The sequence below is a fragment of the Camelina sativa genome, chromosome 15 (assembly GCF_000633955.1).
Source record: "Camelina sativa cultivar DH55 chromosome 15, Cs, whole genome shotgun sequence".
NCBI lineage: Eukaryota > Viridiplantae > Streptophyta > Magnoliopsida > Brassicales > Brassicaceae > Camelina > Camelina sativa.
The window spans coordinates 18,843,944-18,866,349 of record NC_025699.1 but is presented as its reverse complement, the minus strand read 5'-3'; the positions used below and the strand labels follow the sequence as shown (position 1 = coordinate 18,866,349).

At 38.0% G+C, this 22,406-nt stretch overlaps 5 protein-coding genes across 6 annotated transcripts; 3 read left to right on the top strand and 2 right to left on the bottom strand.

The window, feature by feature from the left end:
* On the top strand, window positions 3,972–7,459 carry LOC104747158 (pentatricopeptide repeat-containing protein At2g04860). Of its 2 annotated transcripts, XM_010468737.2 has the most exons (3): window positions 3,972–6,590; window positions 7,002–7,136; window positions 7,359–7,459. In XM_010468737.2, exon 1 carries the CDS (start codon window positions 4,120–4,122, stop codon window positions 6,232–6,234), a length of 2,115 nt encoding a protein of 704 aa, XP_010467039.1. In that variant the 5' UTR covers window positions 3,972–4,119; the 3' UTR covers window positions 6,235–6,590; window positions 7,002–7,136; window positions 7,359–7,459. The 2 variants fall into 2 exon arrangements, with proteins under 2 accessions (XP_010467039.1, XP_010467038.1); XM_010468736.2 differs by having other exon boundaries at window positions 3,972–7,136.
* LOC104747159 (cytochrome b561 and DOMON domain-containing protein At2g04850) lies at window positions 7,163–8,781 on the bottom strand. Its single transcript, XM_010468739.2, has 2 exons — window positions 8,065–8,781; window positions 7,163–7,979 (listed from the first exon to the last, which is right to left on the bottom strand). The coding sequence occupies exons 1-2, from the start codon at window positions 8,663–8,665 to the stop codon at window positions 7,369–7,371; spliced, it is 1,212 nt and encodes a 403-aa protein (XP_010467041.1). The 5' UTR covers window positions 8,666–8,781; the 3' UTR covers window positions 7,163–7,368.
* LOC104747157 (N-acetyltransferase 9-like protein) lies at window positions 8,995–10,771 on the top strand. Its single transcript, XM_010468735.2, has 6 exons — window positions 8,995–9,248; window positions 9,573–9,644; window positions 9,957–10,044; window positions 10,140–10,272; window positions 10,369–10,407; window positions 10,496–10,771. The coding sequence occupies exons 1-6, from the start codon at window positions 9,068–9,070 to the stop codon at window positions 10,610–10,612; spliced, it is 630 nt and encodes a 209-aa protein (XP_010467037.1). The 5' UTR covers window positions 8,995–9,067; the 3' UTR covers window positions 10,613–10,771.
* Window positions 14,204–17,107, top strand: LOC104698682 (threonine--tRNA ligase, chloroplastic/mitochondrial 2). Its single transcript, XM_010468734.2, has 8 exons — window positions 14,204–14,543; window positions 14,758–14,904; window positions 14,991–15,138; window positions 15,253–15,506; window positions 15,585–15,962; window positions 16,048–16,356; window positions 16,431–16,631; window positions 16,713–17,107. Exons 1-8 carry the CDS (start codon window positions 14,289–14,291, stop codon window positions 16,971–16,973), a joined length of 1,953 nt encoding a protein of 650 aa, XP_010467036.1. The 5' UTR covers window positions 14,204–14,288; the 3' UTR covers window positions 16,974–17,107.
* LOC104747155 (putative F-box protein At2g04810) lies at window positions 17,234–18,463 on the bottom strand. Its single transcript, XM_010468732.2, has one exon. The coding sequence runs from the start codon at window positions 18,422–18,424 to the stop codon at window positions 17,234–17,236; it is 1,191 nt and encodes a 396-aa protein (XP_010467034.1). The 5' UTR covers window positions 18,425–18,463.

The following is a 22,406-nucleotide window of genomic DNA, read 5'->3' as shown; positions in this document are numbered from 1 at the left end:
TTGAGGGCTGCAATCCGTCCGTTAAGTCGCCGCACTTCGCGTAATGTCTTAGGGGAGCTCATGGATAAGAAGGCGTTAATTTGCCTCGGGTTCGGTTCAATTCTTCGCTCTGTGACGATGTAACCTAAAAATTCCCCTGATGGGACTGCAAAGGTGCACTTTGTGGGATTAAGCTTCATCCCGAACTGGTTCAAGATGTCAAAACAAACTTTCAAGTCTGAAAGATGCGAGCTGGCTTCCATGGATTTCACCAGCATGTCGTCAATGTACACTTCCATGGTTTTTTCAAGTTGATGCTTGAACATCCGGTTCACTAGACGTTGGTAGGTCGCTCCGGCATTTTTCAATCCAAAAGGCATCACCTTGTAACAATAGGTCCCGCGGTCCGTAATGAATGCGGTCTTTTTCTGGTCGTCCGGGTTCATGAGGATTTGGTTGTAACCAAAAAAGGCGTCCATGAAAGACATCAGCTTGTGGCCCGAAGTGGACTCGACTAGCCTGTCGATGTGCGGAAGTGGAAAACTGTCCCTGGGGAACGCATTATTCAGATCAGTAAAATCGACGCAAACTCGTGATTTCCCATTTGTTGACGATTTCAGCTCGCTTTGGGCCCAGTTTCCTTCGCTTCTGCTTTACTGGTCTGAACGTTGGATCTACATTTAGCTCATGCGAGATTACCTCCGGACTGATCCCGGGCATTTTATCCACGGACCACGCAAAGGTGGACATATTTTCCTTCAAAAAAGAGATCAACGGTTCGGAGCTCACTCTCTAATCCGGCTCCGATCTTGATTTCCTGATCTGGAAACTTGTCATTAATGAAGATAGACTCAGTAAGGTCACCTTTGAGCTGCTTCCGAACTGGATTCTTAGGGACCTCGAGCTGTGGTTGCTATTGAACCAGAAGCTTGTGAATCGCAAGATAGCAGCTCCTCACCGTCCTTTGACTTCCTAAAATCTCTCAAACTCCTTGCGGGGTTGGAAACTTGACGCACTGATGGTACGTTGAAGCTACCGCCTTCATCTGGTAAAGCCAAGGTGTTCCCATTATAGCATTATAGGCCGCAGGTCGATCAAAGACTGTGAACTCCACCATTTTTACTACTCCTTGAGTGGAGACTGGTAGTGTTATTGTCCCTAACGACATTAATGTCTCACTCGTAAATGAGACCAAAGGAGAGGGTTGTCCCACAATGTGCTCTCTTCCGATGTCCATTCTAGTAACCATTTCAAGAAATATTAAGTCCACCGAACTCCCAGTATCTATTAAAATCCGGCACACTTCGTGGTTTGCATTATCTAACGATATGACGAGTGCGTCGTCGTGCGGAGTATCCAGTTCCTCGGTTTCTTTCTCCGAGAAGGTAACTTTGGGTAAATCACTCGTGGTGATTTTGATTCGTTTAGACTGCGGGCTCGCGAGCTTCCGCTGATGGTCTTTTATTGCTATGATGGAGTTTCGGAAGAGGCGTGAGCCTCCCATTATGACATCTATCCTTTTCTTGGGAGTTGAACTGCTATCAGTTTGCTTAAGTTTCTTTAGTGGTGGGGCATCTTCTTCGACCTTGAAAACTGGTTTCTGGTCGAGCTCGGAGATAGTCACACTTGGCATCTCGCCAGACACGAATTTTTCTCCGAGGAGGTGCATCAATTTTTTGCAATCCCGGCTGGAATGACCATTTGTTTTGTGAAGCTCTCAGTACGCGTTCTCGTCCTGAACCCACTTGTTACTTGGGAGCACTCCGCTCTTGGAACGTGGTGAAAACGGCGGTTTGGACGGCGAACTTTTTGGAGATCCTTTTTGTGGAGATTTGTTCACGGCAAAGGTGCCCGGTCCGGACTTCGGGGTTGTAGGCAGAGTCTTTTTGACTGGGACTTCAAACTTAGGCTTGGTAATGACCTTATGCTTCTGAATTTCTGCTGCTTTCGCGACTATCCAGTTCGAAGCTCAATGGAGGGCGTCCTGGATGGTTGCGAACTAGTTTACAGTTAGCTTCGGGACTAATGCCAGAGACCATTTTTTAGCGCAGCCAAGGCAGTTGAATCCGAGAGCCCAGGAATTTGGACCCGTATTTCCTTGAACTTAGTAATATATGACCTGAGTGATTCCCCGACAACTTGACTTAGATTCCAAAGCTGGGCATTTGTTACTACCGTTTCGATCAAGCTAGAGTATTGCTTGACAAAGGAAGTGGATAGCTCCGTGAAGTTGCTAATGGAGCCAGCTGTCAAAGATGCGAACCAGAGCAGGGCTAGTCCACAAAATTTTTCTGTGAACAACTTACAGTACCCTGCATCAGCTTCATGAGGCTCGAGGTCCATGCGGCTGGCAGTTAATAAGAAGGTCTTCAGATGAGTGGTCGGATCCCCTTTTCCTTTGTAGCTCGTGAACTTTATTTTCCCGGTATCCTTGATGCGAACTCGAGCTACATGATCTGAGAAGGGAGTTCGCTTTGACTCTTCAATTACTCGGGAAATATCTGGTGCCAAAGTTGTAGCATTGTGCACCATAGATCGCATATCCCAGATCTCGCTCTGCATACGGTGGAGCTCAGGGTTGGTGGTATAACCAGGAGTTAGGACATTTCCGCCCACAGGGGGAGGAAGACGAACTGGAACTTCGGAAGATCCAGCGACGTCGAGCTGAACCGGAGTATGGCTATCGCCAACCAACGGTGGTGCTGCTTGAGTACTTAGCTGGGGGGAAGTATTCCCCAGAGTCGCAGTTGCTGCTGCCGGCTACAAGGTGAAAGGCGGAACGACGCCAGTGAAGTCCAAAGCACGTCTTCGAGGGTTTTGATTGGAGGACAAGAGGTCGATCCAATCGGCGTATGCACGGTGAGAGGCTGAAAGGTCGGCTACCGACGTAGTGACCGTCTCCAAACGGGTAGAGACATGCCCTTCCAGATTGTCGAAACGCTCGGCAAGAGCCACGGAGGCTGCTTGCTGACGGTTAGACTTCTCAATCAGATCCTGCAAAAGTTTCTGGATGGTTTCTAGAGTTACCTGGGTGGAAGAGTCAGTAGCCATTGCGGTGTTTGTGTGGTGCGGGTTCGGATATGAAGTCGGAACTAGCAAGAGTACAGGTGAAAACCCCCTTCTCTCTAGCGCTAAATGTGAGAACTGAGGTTCGACCTAAGTTCCGGAATGAATTAAGAGCGGCAGGTGCTTATCACCGTCCTAGTTCCGTACAGAAAAATAAAGAGAAGTTGTAATTTGCGAAGTGAAGTGAATATTGTTATTGCCAAAAGTCAGTTTTTCTGTCCCTTTTACATTCCCCTCACTCCTACTTTTATACTACTCGATCACAATTAATTTCATATCAATTCATCCGTAACTCTCGTCACATATTTAATGTCTTTGAGGGAATCTTTGACCGCTCCTCCGACCTCCGAAGTGGCGTTGTGCTTCCGCTCAACCTCGGCCCGCATCCCTGGAGTGAGACCAATGGGCCGACCCAGTCGGGACCTCTCATCTTATTCATTTAGGCCCAGACCCAAGCTTATAACTCGAGGTGGCGGATTACGGTACCAACAATATTCTTACAAAATTATGAGAGATTTGCAAAAATACCATTTTTCTATACTCTTTTGCAAAAATACCCTCTTTTATTGTTCATTTTCAATAATATTTTTTTCATATATAAATAATTTAATTCTAAACCCGAAACTCCAAATATTAATATTACACCCTAAAAACTATGCAATAAATGTAAATTAGAGAATTCAAATCTAAAAAAAAATCTAAAAATATTGTATTTGTATAAAAGAGAGCAAAATTGAAAATGACGAAAAAAAGATTTTTTACAAAGAGATATCTAGGAAAGGGCATTAATAACAATTTTTCTATAATTATACATGTTATTTTTAACTTATAAAAGAATATCATGTTAAAAACAAGGAATAAATAATTAAATATCACTTTCCATTTTGTTTTTGTTTTTTTTGTTTGAAGATGTATGAACGTAACCAATCTATAAGGAAGAACAGACATACTTGCTTGATCAAAGATCAGTTCGGGTGATAATAATAAGTAAATGCTTTCTTCGAGAGTTTCTTTTTGGACAAAGTTAGACTTATAGCACAACGAGAAAAACAAAAGAGAAGAAGACAAGAGAGCATGCTCATTACCAAACCAGTCAGTCGAGACCTTTCTTACTTCCATTCTCTACTCAAATCTTGTATTCATGGTCATATCTCTTCTTCTTCTTCTTCTTCTCCTATCACTATCTTCCGTGACTTACTCCGTTCCTCTCTTATACCAAATCATCTCACCATGTCTATCTTTCTCCAATCCTCTACCGCCTCTTTATCACCTCATCATCATCACACCTCTCTCGATTCTTTCAAGTTACAAGTCGGACAAATCCAAACCCATCTCACAAAATCAGGTCTTGATCGTTTCGTCTACGTGAAAACATCTCTTCTTAATCTCCATTTAAAGATGGGTTGCGTGACGAGTGCACGAGCCTTGTTCGACGAAATGCCTGAGAGAGATACCGTTGTTTGGAATGCGTTGATCTGTGGGTATTCACGAAACGGTTATGAATCTGATGCTTGGAAGCTCTTTACCGTAATGCTTCAGCGAGGCTTTTCTCCTTCTGCTACTACACTTGGGAATTTGCTGCCTTTTTGTGGAACATGTGGGTTTTTTTCTCAAGGGAGGTCTGTTCATGGTGTTGCTGCAAAGTCTGGCCTTGAACTCCATTCTCAGGTGAAAAATGCGCTAATTTCTTTTTATTCAAAGTGTTCAGAGTTGGATTCAGCGGAAGTATTGTTTAGAGAAATGAAAGACAAAAACACAGTTTCTTGGAACACAATGATTGGTGCTTATAGCCAGAGTGGTTTACAGGAAGGTGCCATCACTGTTTTCAAGAATATGTTTGAGAAGAACGTGGAGATTAGTCCAGTCACTATCATCAGTCTTGTTTCTGCTCATGTTAGTCAGGAGCCACTACATTGTCTTGTTGTTAAATGTGGAATGGTGAATGATAATTCTGTAAATACTTCTTTGGTTTGTGCATATTCAAGGTGTGGGGATTCGGATTCAGCAGAGCGTCTTTACGCGTCTTCTGACCAAGATAGTATTGTTGGTCTGACTTCGATTGTTTCAAGCTATGCTGAGAAAGGAGATATGGACATAGCGGTTGTGTATTTTTCTAAAATGTGTCAGTTGTGTATGAATATTGATGCTGTAGCTTTGGTTGGAATTCTCCATGGATGTACAAACTCTTCCCACATCGATATAGGAATGTCGTTACATGCTTATGCGATTAAAAGCGGATTGTGCACAAAAACACTGGTTCTGAATGGACTGATAACTATGTATTCTAAGTTTGATGATGTGGAGACTGTCCTGTTTTTATTTCAGCAACTGCAGGAGACTCCTCTTATTAGCTGGAACTCAGTGATATCTGGTTGTGTACAGTCTGGAAGGGCAAGCACAGCGTTTGAAGTGTTCCATCAGATGAAGTTAAGTGGCAGAGCTTTGCCGGATGCCATTACGATAGCAAGTTTGCTTGCTGGCTGTTCCCAGATCTGTTGCTTGCATTTGGGGAAGGAACTTCATGGTTATACTCTTAGGAACAATTTTGAAGATGAGAATTTTGTTTGCACTGCTCTGATAGATATGTATTCCAAATGTGGAAACCAAGTACTAGCGGAAACTGTGTTCAATAGTATAAAAGCTCCATGTGCAGCAACATGGAACTCAATGATATCAGGATATAGCTTATCAGGGTTACAACATCGAGCTCTTTCTTGTTACTTGGAAATGCGAGAGAAGGGGTTGAAACCTGACAAGATCACATTTTTGGGCGTTCTGTCTGCATGTACTCATGGAGGCTTTGTCGATGAAGGAAAAATATGTTTCAGAGAAATGGTCAAGGAATTTGGAATATCACCAAGTTTACAGCATTATGCTCTTATTGTTGGTTTGTTGTGTAGAGCATGTTTGTTTACTGAGGCATTGTATTTAATTTGGGAGATGGAGATAAAGCCTGATTCTGCAGTATGGGGTGCTATGCTTAGCGCGTGCATTATTCATAGAGAGTTGGAGGTTGGAGAATATGTAGCTAAGAAGATGTTTATGTTGGATTACAGGAATGGAGGGCTATATGTATTGATGTCTAACCTATATGCAACAGAAGAAATGTGGGAAGACGTAGTTAGAGTCAGGAAGATGATGAAAGATAATGGATACGATGGTTATTTGGGAGTTAGCCAAACAATATAATTTCAATCTAGGAAACAACGGAACAGGTTACTGATACGTTCTGTTCATGCCTCAGTATTTGTGCCTCATAGCGTGGCGATGGTGAGGGGAATTAACTGAAGAGATCAAGCAGAATATTTTGTTGCTCAAGCTTCATTCATGAAGGTTTATAGAATCCTTGATAAAGCCTTAAAGAATTTATTATCGATCGTCAACCATATCTCTATCCGGCTGAAAACGACAGAAGAAATAGTTGTGGTTGATTTTTATATGACTTCGTGTGGGAGCTGCAAATACATTAAACATTGCGGGGCTTCTCAGAGCTATACCTTGGAATTAGTGACCAAGACGCTCCAGTTAGTTTCCTTAAGCACAAGGTGAGTATTCTTACTGTCCTCTTGATGAAAAGAATAGAGCTACTCATAATGTATGTTCTTATCTTCGAAGCTTGAACTGTATGTATACGTTAGCCTTTCAAGAAATTATACTGATTTTTCATGTTCTAGTTTTGTTTTTGTGGCCTGCAAAAACCACTTTGCAACTGGCTAAGAACTCTCCAGTATATGCAGACTAAAATGCTGCATTTGCGTATCTTTTAGGTTCAACTTATGAAATTTTATGGGTAGGAGTAGGACATAGGTCATTTTCATAATTTTGCCTCTGTGGTTAGTTTTATTGCTTCCATATATCTGAAATCAGTCTCTCTCGCTTGTGACACTAATGGGCTTAGAGTTGAAGTTTCTTGAATTTTGATGATTTTTTTTCTTATCAATCTTTGATGTATGTAGCAAAAGGTGTTCATGTAATATCTTTCGAATACCCATGCCAAAGTGGCAAAGTGGATGGTTCTGTGTACTAATTGGTTTAATATCTTCTTTGTCTGAGCTCTCCATGTGATGCAATTGATGGATCCACAACTTTAGGTAAGTCAACTTTGAACCCGATCCTATACTGTGCATAAATTATGTGAAAAACTCATATCTGATCTTTTAGCATATTGAAGTATATAACAAAATCAAGATCTAGATCTTATATGAACAGTGATGCAACACCTCAAAAATGTACATTGTACATGAGATCTTTTTAAGTGCTAAGCAAAGATATATAAATGGTGTACTGTCTCTCACTGTATATCTTATAATTAGGATCCAAGACCTAACTATGAATCCCACTGCTGCATCTATCGTCAGTCAAACCATCTCTCTTCATCTTCTCTTCTTTAGCCTTGCGACAGAACACAACCCACGAGTTAACTTCCATGGCCACGCAGACACCAACCAGCGTCGACAGACACAGACAATAACCAAGCTTCGCGTATGATCGTCCTTCCCTCAAAACCTCGAACCCTTGGAACACATTTACCACACCCATCACCACGCATGCATACCCGACAAAATGATGGTAAGACTTCCAGTATCTCCGGAACTTGTTGGTCGTCTTTGGTCTGAACAGTAAAGCCAGCGTTTGCAGCGCAGCTGCAGTGAACGTAGCTATCCCGAGGCTACGGTGTAACCCGTAGGTCACTCCGGGAGAGTTCCGTCCGAGCACAATTCCAATGGAGAAGCCAATGGTTCCAAGGAGGAAACCAGTTAGCTGTATTGCTGCGTGAATGTAAAACCAAGTCGGTCCGATCGATTGCATTTGACGTAGGTATCGAGCTGTTACTGCTCCTGCCGGGAGGAGAAAGCCCCATGCCACCGCGTTGATTACTCCGTGAGTCACTTTCAAAGCTCTGGAACCACTGTTTCGACTAGCCGTTGCAAATCCTGTAGAAACAAACAGTTATAAGATCAAACTTTGATGTGATTTTATATTGCATATGTTAGAAAAATTGAGAAAGTATTCGGATACCTGAAGTGACATCAAAGGTTGAGAAGGAGGAGAGATCGATGGAAGTAGTGGGATGAATGGTAGGAGAGTAACCTTGGACATAAAGACCTCTGTTCCAAACATGGTGGATCTTGGTACTGTTCGAAGAGAGCTTTACAGTGGCATAAATCTGAACGGAAGCGCCATTTCTGATGGTGGCCATTTTACCACCGTAGAGGGAAGCAGAGGAGGAAGAGAGACGGAGGTGATCAAGCGGACTAGAAAGCAGAGGAGACTTCTGGAGCTTGACGGAGGAGTCAAGAACGTAAGGAAGGAGAATAAGCTGGCCGGAGTTCGGATCGGGGAAGGCGATGAGAACTTGAGAGCCTGTCATCTGAGCCGGAGAGTCCGGGTTAATCCCCCATCCAACCCACCCTGAAGGTGAGATGAAAGTTCCAAAGAAACAAAGGTCGAGAGTAGCGTTGTGTGGATGATACGTCCACGCGATTGAAGCTTGTTGCGTCGGAAGAGAGATACATTTCTCAAAAGTTTTTGTCGCCGTCGTGGTGGTGCAATGACCGGCGAGTGATTCCGGAAGCTTTGTTGCTAGAAGAAGCAAGAACGTTAAAATCAAAGTCGCCATTGTTAGATCATCTCTTTTTTTTTTTTGACAATGTTAGATCATCTCTGTTTTTTTTTTTTCTTTTTTTCTTTATAGTTAATAGAATCGGACTTTTTATATGAGTAGTGAAACTTAAGAAATATGATTACTACCAGAAACATCAATGACGCCTTTTTTGTATTTTATGTTTGAAATTATGATTTTTTTTTTCATGGAAGCCTTTGCTTTGAAGCTAAGTGAAACAAACTCATCATCACTCACCACAACACTACAAGACACAGTTGGTTGGTTGTGTAATATTTTTGGACATCTTTTTATGATATAACTAAGAGATAAAATCTGACGTGGATAAAAGAAGCCAGAACGACGACGTTTTTGATAATTTCTGATTCGCTCTAAAGAAGAGGAGGTGACCAGTCATCAATGGCGATGAAGGTGACTTTGGAAGGGAAGAGAGTGGTTTTGGTTCCGTACATGGCGGAACATGTTCCAAAGTACCATGAATGGATGCAAGACTCGGCGCTTCTTGAAGCTACGGGATCTGAGCCGTTGAGTCTTGAGCAGGAGTATGAGATGCAGCTTTCTTGGACTCAAGATCCTAATAGTATTATAAAAAACTCTAAACCCTTTTCATATATCTCTTAAATCTTCCATCTTCTTTATCTTGATTTGATCAGTTTCAGCTTTACTCGATTAGGGTTTTAGGGTTTTGGTTTTTAGACTACCCTAGAATCTCAATTTAGATTGTCTCTGTTTTGAGTTTGTTGATCTTTATTGTTGTCTGGTGAAATTGATTACTCCAATCCTCCCAAGTTCTTGGATACTAGCTATATAGTGTCTTTTGAGGTTGAGGATCTTATATATTTGTTTAGGTCTGTCTTCTTTTGAAAAATGTTTGATTTTCTTGTTCTTCTGTTGTTGGTTTCAGAGAGGACTTTCATTGTATTGGACATGGATTTCATAAAGGGAGACTTGGCTCATGGCGAACCGCACATAGAAGGTTTGTGTCCTGAGTTACTGAGTTAAAGGAGATTACTTTAGCATGGCATCAGTATGGAATCTTCTATCTCTAGCTACGGTGACAATGCAACACTCCATCTAGCTACTGTTCTTTACCACAAAGTGTGTATAGTCTCTGGAAATGAGAACATATCTACAAGACTGCTTCTTTGTTAGTGGTTTAGATCATTGGTGAATAGGTTGTTAAAAAAGAAGTCTATTTAGATGAGCTTGGATGTTCTCTTGTGTTTCTTCTCTGTATATCTTTTTCAAGTTGAGTCATTGTATATAAGTAACCGGAGCTTTTGTGCAGCGATGACGGGTGATGTGAATATTTACATGAATGATGTGGATGATCGTAAGGTTGCAGAGGTTGAAATAATGATAGCTGAGGCCAGAAGGTATTTCAGAAACATTAACATGTTTCATTCATTTTAGCTGATGTTACTTCTGTGCACATGATTCTTAACTTTTGTTACAAATTTTGGTAGAGTAGCCGTGGTAAAGGACTAGGAAAGGAATCTGTATTGATGATGATGGCTTATGGTGTCAAGAACTTGGAGATTCACAAGTTCACAGCCAAGATTGGGGACTCAAACACAGCTTCCCTCAGCTTATTCCGCAAACTGGTATGAATAACTCACTCTCTTGTCTCAATTGTATGTACTCTATGCCTGAATTATACATTAGAAAAAGGGCCAAAGCACACTTCTCGCTTGTTGCAGGGTTTCGAGGAGTCTTCTTACAGCAATATCTTCAAAGAGGTAACGTAGTTAGTTACTACTTTATATCAGTCTCCAACAAGATTGTTCCTTTTGGCTTAAAATAGACTGAGTTTCTTTAACCCGGCAGGTTACGCTCGAGTATTCCGTGACAGATCTCCGTCGAGCCGAGCTTTTGAAGTTATTGGATGAAGTCATCACACACACTAGTTCATCAGAAACCCCATCAGACTCTCTGCTAACATGAGAAGCTATTGCTTAAAACAATTTTGTTCAGTGTTAGACATTGTTTTTACTTTTCTCTTCAATCTAGGAAACGAATGAAAAATTGTACGGAAAAAACTCATATGTTCACCGTTCTCACATATATGTGTCATAAATTATATAGTATGGATTTTATGCAGCATTATATAACTCATAATTCTAGCGCAAAATTTTGACAAAAGAATTCATAGAAGAATAAACCGAGTATTGAACCGAAACAAACTGAATTTTTATTCGGTTTAATATAGCAAAATTTTAGATAACTGGATCAATCGGAAAAGCTAATAAACCAAACCGATTTAACCGAATGCTGAAGACTAATTTGAAGGTTGTTGTTAGTCTTGGTTGAATCTTTTTTGCAAATTTTCAAAATTTTATTTTATTTATTCTTAATTTTCTTCTCCATTTTCAAATAAATTTATCATTCCACCAGTAAAAAGTGAAAGTAACATTTAAAAGGAAGTATTTTATATTGTGAGTGATTAAATCAACATTTTCATTTTTGTAGTCTGATAAACAATGGTCTGGAGGATGTCAACAATGTATTATATACATATTTGCAAAATAAATAATTGTTCAAAACATATAAACAGATATAACTCTTTAGAAAAATCCTTAAATAACAGCCAATCGAATAAACTTCTTTGTTTCCACAAAGTACACTTTTTTTTTTTTTTGCTTCAACGCAAACTTAAAGAATTAATTGAAATTTGAAAACATGAAAGTTGAGATAAATTTACAAAATAGCAAAACTTGAAGAATTTAGTGATCATTTTCTTTTGCAAACGTTAAAGGTTGAGAATAGTTTTGTGATTTTTAAAAAATTGTATCGTAACTTTTGCAAATTAATTCCTCAATATTGTTACTTTGTTATAGCATTAGAAAAATATTGCGATATATAACAACATAAATATTAAAAATATAAGAGGTACTGAACTTTGCTTTATTGAATTTCATATAGTGATAAAGCAAATATCAAACCAAAAAGCTTACAATTATTTTGGATTGTTGGAATTATTTTGGATTATTGGAAAAATGAATCAACCAAAGGAACAACAACAAGCAAGTTATGGACCATCGGGGGTCGTGTATGACAAAGATATGAAACTATGAATCTATGAAGTGTGACGTAACGTTATTCTTGGATCAATTTGAACTTGTTATTACCCTACCAATAAGTTGATTTCTCTATTTGTGATTCTTGGATCAATTTGAACTTCGATGAACATGAGTGTTTCTACCTTTTCTGTCAGGTCTGTAAGAAGGAATTCCTCAGAAGAACACTGTGGGGGAAACAACAATCTGCCCAATAGAGGATTACAAACCAGAAATTCATTGAGAGGCTTGTGCAAGTATTTTAGACCCTGAACACATTGGTGTGATTGACTAGCGCAAGATGGCCATCGAGATCAACATTAGATACTGAGTCTATTGACCAAGACCTACATGTTCCACTTTAATGGCGAATCACAAGCTGCTTAAACACTCAAACCAATTCTTTCTTGATGCTCAACATGTAGGATTCATAAAGTGCACGGTGTGTTCACTGGCGAAGCTAGAAAATTAGTACATCAGGATAACAAAAAATTCAAGGGGTCAATTCTGTTATAAGAAAAAAAAAATTTTACAGGGGTCAGTTGTGCTATTTTACAAGGATTAATTTGGTTTTTTCCTTAAAAGTTTAATTAATTTTAAAATTTCACTAGAGAAAATTGACCCATATGTTTCTATCCTACCTCCATCCATGGGTGTGTGACATGTTTTTCTGCATACACTGCAACTTTAAATGGCACTAGACATGTGCTGAAGTTCGAAAGACAGCAGACTTATCAGACATCTAGTCATGCAAAGTTTGAGTTTGTGGCTGAGAGGCATGGATTGAAGAATCATGGAGTGTGTAACACCGAGGTCATGGTTGCAACCATATGACATGTAGATTCACCATGCAAATGTCATAACTTTATATTAATTATTAATGTGTTTAACTTTAAAATATGAGTTTAAATTTAAATAAAAATATATTATGAATTTTAATTTTCTAGGTTATATGTCGGTTTGTGTTTATTTCACAATTAAACAAAATTTTATGTCGGTTTTGGGTTGACAAATGAGAATTAAAGTTTATATTTTACAATTAAAAGAGATTACATGTCGGTTTGAGTTGACAAATGGGAATTAAGGTTTAGATCTTATAATTAAAAGAGATTACATGTCGATTTGGGTTGAAAAATGAGAATTAGAGCTTAGATTTTATAGTTAAAAAAAATTATATGTCGGTTTGGGTTAAAGAGTTTATATTTTACAATTAAAAGAAATTCTATGTCGGTTTGGATTTATTTAACTAAAAAAAATTTATATTTTTTTTGTTAAAGATCTTTTAAAATATATATTTGATTTATTTTATTTTATATGACATGTCATTATTAGATTTTTGATATATTTATATGTAGATTAGTTTAATTGTTTTTTTTTTTTTTCATATACATGAAAATGAAACCCTATATTTCATTGCTTTATAACTATATATTATAAAAAACCTTGTTCTTCTCTGGTTTTCCTAATTTTAAAATGATTTGTAATTTTATTGGTTTGTTTAAATATTAAAAAATTTGTTGTTGGAGATTTTCAATTCATTGGTTATGTATGTTGTTTGTTAGCAGAAATGGATACTCCAGATGTCGCATTTGAAGTGTTGGTACGCCTTCCATTGAAGAGCATCGCACAATTTAGATCACGTGAACGAGGAATGGAAACTTTTGATCGACTCTGATTCCTTCTTCTGGCACTTGAAATCTTGGGTCACCATGGATGCAAAACATGGGGACTTACTCGTTCTCCAGGATCTTTAGTGAGTTTTTTTGTCGAGTCAACAATGGGTGGATCTTGATTTATGTAGTCTTAGGTAGTTACTACCTATTAGTCTTAGGTAGCACTGATGGATGGATCTTGATTTACGTAGAAGCTAGGGATGGAGCTCCTATGTATTACGTTGGAAACCCTAGCTTTGTCACAAGAATGGTTTCAAATCCCGCTCTCTCCTTTACTTTATCGCCAAGATCTTATGAAATTATGGAGGTACGATAGTTTCAACGATATTGGATTGGTTACAAAGATTCATAGTGGTGTTGTTGTGAGTTACAAGGTTGTGTGGATGATCACTCGCGATGCTACTAAAGTCGATTTTGCGATTTACTCATTTGATATAGTGAAGTGGGAAACTCGAAATGTGACTTGTCTTCAACAGTTCAACTTATGGTTCAATCAGCACAAGACGATTGCTTTGAATGGGATTTTCCACTGGTTTTCAAATCTCAACAGTTGTTTTGTAGCCTACGACTTCTATGGTGGTCATGCTGCTGCTGATGGGTGTTGTGCCGTATATTTCCCTGATAGTGGACAAGATTATGACTTACCGCGTTTTAGGAGAACCATCACAACCTCGGAATCTGTATAAATGAACTTTTTCGGTTTGGTTTGGTTTGGTTTATAATTACGTTCGTGTTAACAAACAAGAAAAAACGTGAAAACGCTATTTATCACGACTGTAAAACAAAACGCAAACGTGGTTCTTATGTTTCTCCTCCATTTCATCAATCCACTCATAAAGAGAAAACTTCCACCACAGATTCTCATTCTCGCGGGGGTCTCTGGTCACACTAATGGCCTCTTCTCATTCTCTTCTCTTCTCTTCCTCCTTCCTTTCCAAACCCTCTTCCTTCACTTCTTCTCTTAAACGGCTCGTTTACGTTCCCACTCGGCGATTCTGGCCAAGGCAGCGACATGGGTTCTCCACCGTCTTCGCCGTCGCCACCGAGCCGGCTATCTCCAGCACCGGACCTAAAAAAACAGAACCAGCAACGGTCCCGCTTCCTAGTAACGAATCATCCGATAAGCTGCTCAAAATTCGCCACACGGTACACACTTATGTTGGCTCTGTTTCTGGTTTTGGGAGTCTGAGTTCGATTAGTGGACTTTATGAGAAGTGTTAAATTTGATCAATTTCTGAACTTTTATGTTGTTAGCAAAGTTGGGTTCTGCAAAAGAGTTTGGATTTTGATTCCATTTGCATGTGAAATGTTGAGGTTTTATGCATATAGAGCTGAATTAGAGTGATTTATGTGGATACAGTGTGCACATGTGATGGCCATGGCAGTTCAGAAACTCTTCCCTGATGCTAAAGTGACTATAGGTCCATGGATTGATAACGGTTTCTACTACGATTTTGATATGGAGCCTCTAACAGATAAAGACCTCAAGAGGATCAAGAAAGAGATGGTGAGTTTTTTTCTTTCTTTCTTTCTGATGAAGTCTTTTGAGGAGTTAATGTTTTTGATATTTTGAAGTATTTATTCATGTGGTAGGATCGTATTATTAGTCGGAATTTACCACTTTTAAGAGAAGAGGTTTCTAGAGAAGAAGCGCAGAAAAGGATCATGGCGATAAACGAGCCTTATAAGATGGAGATTTTAGAGGGTATCAAGGAAGAACCCATTACAGTTTATCATATTGGTACGCTGTTGCTTCTTGCTTAGTTTTTTTTTGTTTTTGTTTAATTTGTTTGTAATTTGGTTTTGGTAATAGCTTGTCTCCCTCCATCTTATGCCAGTTCGAATGCCCATCTAGGTAATGAATGGTGGGATCTTTGTGCGGGTCCTCATGTCGAGACCACAGGGAAGATAAACAAGAAAGCTGTCGAACTAGAATCTGTTGCTGGTGCATACTGGAGAGGAGATGAAAAGAGGCAAATGCTTCAGAGGATCTATGGAACTGCTTGGGAGACTGAAGAACAACTAAAAGCATATCTTCATTTTAAAGAAGAAGCTAAACGCCGAGATCATAGGCGCATTGGCCAAGACCTCGATCTGTTTTCCATCCAGGTACAGCCAAGCTTTCATTTCAGTTTCACAATGATATTAGACTTTTGGAAAATCGTTGCATAAGCTTTTCAACTTCAGGACGAAGCTGGAGGAGGATTAGTGTTTTGGCATCCAAAAGGTGCGATTGTTAGAAACATTATTGAAGAATCGTGGAAGAAGATGCATGTCGAGCATGGTTATGATTTGATCTATACCCCTCATGTCGCCAAAGCTGATCTGTGGAAGATCAGTGGTCACTTGGACTTCTACAGAGAGAATATGTATGATCAAATGGAGATTGAGGATGAGCTTTATCAACTCCGACCCATGAATTGCCCTTACCACATCTTGCTTTACCAAAGAAAGCGTCAATCATATAGAGATTTGCCCATAAGAGTTGCAGAACTTGGTACAGTTTACAGATACGAGTTGTCTGGTAGCTTACATGGCCTTTTCCGTGTCAGAGGGTTCACACAGGTTACCTCAGACGTCTTTAATCTAATAGTTAACCCGAATCTTATAAAAGTACTAGGATTTACTTAACCAACCTTTGCTTTGCCAGGACGATGCACACATATTTTGTTTAGAGGATCAGATCAAAGATGAGATCAGAGGTGTCCTAGATCTCACAGAAGAGATATTGTCGAGGTTTGGGTTCAACAAGTATGAGGTTAACTTATCAACTAGACCTGAAAAATCAGTTGGAGGTGATGATATATGGGAAAAGGCAACGTGTGCCCTTAGGGATGCTTTAGATGATAAGGGATGGAGCTATGAGATTGATGAAGGAGGTGGTGCCTTTTATGGCCCAAAAATCGACCTTAAGATTGAAGATGCATTAGGAAGAAAATGGCAGTGCTCAACTATACAGGTAAGAAGAAAGTTTCATCTACTCTTATAAATCCCAGGCTACTTTCTTGTTAACCTGTTCTTGTTGGCACGCAGGTCGACTTCAATCTTCCTCAGCGATTTGACATTACTTATGTAGACACAAACTCAGACAAGAAACGTCCTATAATGATCCACAGAGCGGTCTTGGGATCATTAGAAAGATTTTTCGGGGTTCTCATAGAACATTATGCAGGGGACTTCCCGCTATGGCTCTCTCCTGTTCAAGTCCGGGTTTTACCTGTCACAGACAATCAGGTTAACTTGTGCTGTCTCTTAAGTCCTTGATGAAAAAAATTTATGTCAACTTCAAGTTCTGACTTAATGAGGGGTTTGCAGTTGGAGTTCTGCAAGGAAGTGAGTACGAAACTGAGAGCTTGTGGAGTGAGGGCTGAGTTGTGCCATGGGGAGAGATTGCCGAAACTCATAAGAAACGCAGAGACACAAAAGATCCCGTTAATGGCGGTTGTAGGACCTAAGGAAGTCGAGACTGGAACTGTTACCGTTAGATCGAGGTTTGGAGGAGAGCTTGGAACCATTCCTGTTGATGACTTCATCAACAAAATCAACATTGCAGTTGAAACCAGAACTGCTCTGTAACTTTGATGTAAGAGTAGAAAGACTACACAGATGATCTGTTAAGAATATATTTATTTATCTTTGTATTCTTTTGTAACTTAAAGAAATGTAAGACTTGTCGATAAGTTTTGTTATGACACATACCCTTTTAAAGATTTGGAGTGTCAAGTAACATCTTTGGTTCTTCACATTTCATATTCAACTTTCTAGTGGATTAGTTTTAAATGACATTACCATCAAAACAGTTGGTAATGTTGAATAACACTAGAATAATAAGCTCCCTAATAAGCAACTACCCCAACAAACCACTGAGTTTTGTTTATGGAAAAATAGGATTGCTTAGGCCATTCTACTATACCTGTGGCAATATCAAAGACACCGCAGTTGGAAACACGATGTTCATGATCTTGATGGTCTGGCCAAACATCTTTGTCGACGAAATAGATAGAATCACGCTTGGTTCCACAACCCAAATCTTCAAGAGAAAGAGCTACTGTAACCCCATGACCAAAACTCAACATCTCATCTCCAATAGAATAAACTCTTTCCCACTTGAAACTCTCAAGATTCATCTTAAAGATGTAAAACAAAAGTGCCTCTTCATACAACACTTGCTTAAGGCTCAAGATGATCAGAACCTCACCTGATTCACGAATCGCTAGTTTCCTCTTCCAAACGTATTCCCACTCTTGCTCAACGAAGTCAAACGGATGATTCCAATACTGGTTTGAGAAATTTTCCGCTGTGGGATAATATTCAAAGAAATCGAAAATCCTGATGTGATGATTAGCTGTGTAAAGATAAAGCTTATTTTTCTCACAAGCCATGTCAAACAAAACCATACTTCTCCCATCGTGATTCAGATTACACCACGAACCATCTCCGTTCTTGTATGTGAACAAGTAATGCTGTTTGAAAGTCCAAGCAACCACATACTCACCCGTTGTCTCGTCAATCCACAGAACAGCTACCGAGTTTTTCCATTCAACGGCGTCAAAGTCAGACGGCACTTTATCCTTACGAGAATTAGGCCCCAAGAAGTACCCCGATCCTGGTTCGAAGGTTACTTTCCCGCCACGTATTGGTGAGTGCATTGATGGAAGATTGATCCTTCTCCGCGTTGAAAAGTTCAAAATATAGAAATGGAGACCAAGATCAACCATGAGGAGCCAGTTTCCGAAGGTAGCCATACAATAGCTATTGTGGGTGAGCCGTCCGAGTTTTACTGTGTTTTCTTCTACGGTGGGAGAATCACCTAGGTGTATGATCCGCCCTGGACACGGGGGCTTGTTCGCGCATGTTTTCCACACTGAGTACCAATTCGAACAAACTCTTTTTGCTCGGTGTGAATCAACAGGGTTCCTTAAGGTTTCGAAGATCTTGCGCAAAACATCGGGGGAAAGGTTGGACCAATCGGCATATCTTGACACTCTTGGTCTCTTCTTCTTCTTTCTCATCACGCCGTTCTCCATGTCTTCCTTCAGTCACTTTCACCGATCACACTAGCTAGGGTTTTTTTGATTCTTAACTAATGGGTAACTAATGGGGTTTCCATTTATAAAAGAAAGAGACAAGGATACACTAGGGTATTTGGTTTCTCTTTTACTATAATGGGCCTAACCGAAGTTAGCGAATTAATTTTGTTTTACTAAATGGTTATAACAAATTATAACATCAAAGTAATATACAAAAGATAATATTGCATCCACACCCACTTTCTCAAACTCTAATAACACTCACACCCACTTTCTATTACTACTATACTTTACCCCTATGAAATTACATTTTGCCCCTTCAAACTCATTTCACTCACTTTTTACTCTCTCACCAAACCAAACACATCTCAACTCTTTCTCTCTCTCTTCTCTTTCTCTCTCTTATTACGACATATATATATATATATATATATATATTTTTTTTTTTTCTTTTTCCTCTACTTTATTCTTTGGTTTATATCTCTCCTTTTTATTATTTTATTTATTGTAACACTTTAGTTAGTTATTATCAAAAAATTATCTGTTTATTTTTATACAATATCTATTAATTATATTTTTCTACATTTTAAAATGTAGATTGCTATATATTTTTTAAATTAGTATATTATACACTTTCTATTTTTAGTTGAACATTTGTTCACTAATAAGTGGATGACCAGTTACAGTAAGTTATGTTTAATGTAACTGGTCATCCACTTATTATTGAGTAAATGTTCAACTTTTAAGTTGAATTGGCACATTTTTAGTTGAATTTTTTTATTAATGAAATAAGTTTTGTCCATTACAATATATAGGAGTACTTTAACAAAACCACTTAATGAATTTTACTCTTGTTTGCATCAAAACACAAATTACTATAATTGATCATCCACTTATAGTAAACAAATGTTCAACTAAAATTTTTACATGATGTGTCTAGATCTACTTTTATGGTTTGGTACAACGATACATCGAATCCATATGACCATGATCATGTGGATACTATTATAATTTGTGGATACAAGTTACACATGTGTATAGTATCTTCAAATCCATATGGAGTTAGTGCATTAATGTTCACTTTTAATATACATGGTTAGGATTTCATATTTTGTGTCTAGTATTTAGTGTGTTAGGCTTAAAGATTTAGGTGTAGTATTCTACTCATATCCACATGACCATAGATATATGGATTTGATGTTGTCGTTATATCTTAAACCCTAAATCTAAGCTCTAAACCCTAACCCCTAAACCCAAAACATTGACATGGTGATGTGTTACTAGTATCCACAAACTTTTTAATTAAGTAGGTTTTTATATGTTTTAAAAATTTTAAAGCATAAGTAAGTATCCACAGTTTACTATCCATTTATCGTTAATCAAATGTTCAGCTAAAAATGGATAGCATACAATTTATTCATCTAAAATTTTAAAGCATAAGTAAGTATCGACAGTTTACCATCCAGTTATCGTCAATCAAATGTTCAGCTAAAAATGGATAGCATACAATTTATTCATCTAAAATATAGCAAAGTGCATCTTAAAATGTAGAAAAAATGTAATCATAGTCTTTTGTGTAAAAAATTATACAAAATTTATTAATAATAACTAAATAAATGATAATAAAGATAAAAGAAAAAAAAGAAAAGTGAGAGAGAGAAAGAAAAGAGGAAGGGAAAAAAAATAGACAAAATTTATTTTTTTCTTAGAATCAACAGATACTAGAGTAGTAAATTGTTGTCAAAGACAAGGGCAAACTTGTCTTGGTTTTATGCAAACTCAGCCAAAACACTCCCAAAAGTACACCACATTCAAGAAGTAGGTATGGATGCAAGGGACTTTGGGAAAAGTGGGTCTATGTGCAATTCTCTCTATACAAAAAGCTCTTATTGTACATCATTTATATATATATATATATATATATATATATATATAACATCTCTAAAGCGGAAAGACTATAGAATATAGATATGTTAGAAATATAATTTTAATAATTTTGTAAAAAGTAAATAATTTAATTAATAATAAATTGCAAAATAAGAATTTGACCAATTACGTATAACCAAGTGTCATATGGGTTTCTTAGCACAATTCTTCAAAGATTCTCAAAACACAGAGTTCTCTATGAAACTCTCTCATGCTTTTTAATAACTTTTAATATATAAAAATACCGTGAGAAACTACCGATGCAAATACTCTAAAAGCATGGCCACTAGTCGTTTCTCTTAGAGATACTCTCAATTAAAAATTAAAAATATAATAAAAGAAATCAAAAATTGAGAAACGTTTCTCCATTGAACATCGTAAGAATCGTTTCTTTGACGTATAGCAGTTTATGATTAGTTAATTTTTTTTTACAAATCTATTATTTAAAAATATAATCTATATAATAATAACAATCTGAATAAATTCCAATAACATATGCGATTTTTCGTCGTACCTTTTCGTGAAATAATTTTTTATATATATATTTTAAAAATCATACAGTTGCGTCTATTCATTGTAGAGTTGTATTTTTTACCGTAAAAAAAAATCATATGGTTGCGTCTGTTCAGTGTAAAGTTGTGTCTTTTCACCATATCTTATTCACAACTTTTCGTTCCAATAGTTATATTTATCTACATGTTTATGTCTTTTGAACTATTTGTCTCTTATTAGATAACTAATAATTAAATCAAAATTTTAAATAATCATACAGTGTTTGTTCATACGGTTGCGTCTGTTCAGTGTAGAGTTGTGTCTTTTCACCATAGTTTATTTACAACTTTTTGTTCTAATAGTTATATTTATCTAAATGTTTATGTCTGAAAAGACCGACCTTTTTTTTTTAATAATAAATAAAAAATATAGAATATAATATAATAATAAACTACAACTAGTGGTCCCATACACACTAGCCACCTAACCACAATCACAATCATCAGCGGAAAACATTACCAATATCTAATAAATATAAATAGCCAATATTAATTTTAATCATAAACTAATGATCCAAACAACATCCAAAAAACCAGCAATCCTAAACAACATTCTAGGACTCCAATCTAGCAACCTAACAGAAGCCAAACAACCAAACAAACCACTAGAACATCCTCCTCTTCATCGCCCTGATTCCACGGTCACACTTTGCCTTTACCTGCACCACAAACACATATTGCAATGCATGAGTATTTAATAAACACTCAGTAAGAAAATCTTCTCATCTACTGGGCTATACACACAAGCAATAGAGACATCTCTAACCATCAACCAACAATCATCAATCAACAATCAACAAGCCAAACCACACATAAACAAGCAGATTAGAGAAATCTCCAGCTTAGATAAGTCATGGTCATGCACTTACCTTAACAAGTAATTCACAAAACTAAATACAACCAAATGAGAGGCTTTCCAATATCCAAGAACAACCAAACTTGTTCCTACAACCAATCACAACAACAAACAAATATTGAAAACAAACTGCCAGAAAAAACAGAAAAGAACAACCTCACAAGTGAAAACACGAAATCAAAACGAACCGTTAACTTTCTAATCCCTCCGGTGAAAAGCAAGGTCTATACGTCCAGAAGCTTCGCCCAAAATTTCAGCACGATCGGATCTCAGATGAAACCACAATCGATCCCGTAACACCCGCTGGTCTCAATCCGCGAATGAGAAGAAACGCCCCACGAAACTGCCAATATCTCCTAGAATATTAACCCAAATTCACTTCTGTAAAAATGCGAGTGTACGAAAATCTCTTAGATACAACCATACCAAAAAACAGTACCTTTCAAAACGATTTGACCAGTCGAATCCTCCTTCTACCAAATCCTGACAGTTCTGTTTCTCTCTTAACACTAAGGAAAAAGCTTGTTCTCCTTCTCTTTCTCCTTTGCACCAAATAACCAACACTTAACTGTCTTTCTCTCCCTCTCTCAGATGAAAATGTCGACCAAAACACAAAAGCATGAGAGGAGGCGTGAGTTGAGAAAGA

What these genes read in the sequence shown, in the direction of transcription:
- LOC104747158 (XM_010468737.2), top strand. Translation starts at nt 4,120, where the DNA reads ATGCTCATTACCAAACCAGTCAGTCGAGACCTTTCTTACTTCCATTCT.
- LOC104747159 (XM_010468739.2), bottom strand. Translation starts at nt 8,665, where the DNA reads ATGGCGACTTTGATTTTAACGTTCTTGCTTCTTCTAGCAACAAAGCTT. An exon ending in AACCTTTGATGTCACTTCAG is followed by an intron (nt 7,980 to 8,064) that starts GTATCCGAATAC and finishes TTGTTTCTACAG; the next exon opens with GATTTGCAACGGCTAGTCGA.
- LOC104747157 (XM_010468735.2), top strand. Translation starts at nt 9,068, where the DNA reads ATGGCGATGAAGGTGACTTTGGAAGGGAAGAGAGTGGTTTTGGTTCCG. An exon ending in TGGCGAACCGCACATAGAAG is followed by an intron (nt 9,645 to 9,956) that starts GTTTGTGTCCTG and finishes GCTTTTGTGCAG; the next exon opens with CGATGACGGGTGATGTGAAT. An exon ending in ATGATAGCTGAGGCCAGAAG is followed by an intron (nt 10,045 to 10,139) that starts GTATTTCAGAAA and finishes TTGGTAGAGTAG; the next exon opens with CCGTGGTAAAGGACTAGGAA.
- LOC104698682 (XM_010468734.2), top strand. Translation starts at nt 14,289, where the DNA reads ATGGCCTCTTCTCATTCTCTTCTCTTCTCTTCCTCCTTCCTTTCCAAA. An exon ending in AGAGGATCAAGAAAGAGATG is followed by an intron (nt 14,905 to 14,990) that starts GTGAGTTTTTTT and finishes TTCATGTGGTAG; the next exon opens with GATCGTATTATTAGTCGGAA. An exon ending in TACCTGTCACAGACAATCAG is followed by an intron (nt 16,632 to 16,712) that starts GTTAACTTGTGC and finishes AGGGGTTTGCAG; the next exon opens with TTGGAGTTCTGCAAGGAAGT.
- LOC104747155 (XM_010468732.2), bottom strand. Translation starts at nt 18,424, where the DNA reads ATGGAGAACGGCGTGATGAGAAAGAAGAAGAAGAGACCAAGAGTGTCA.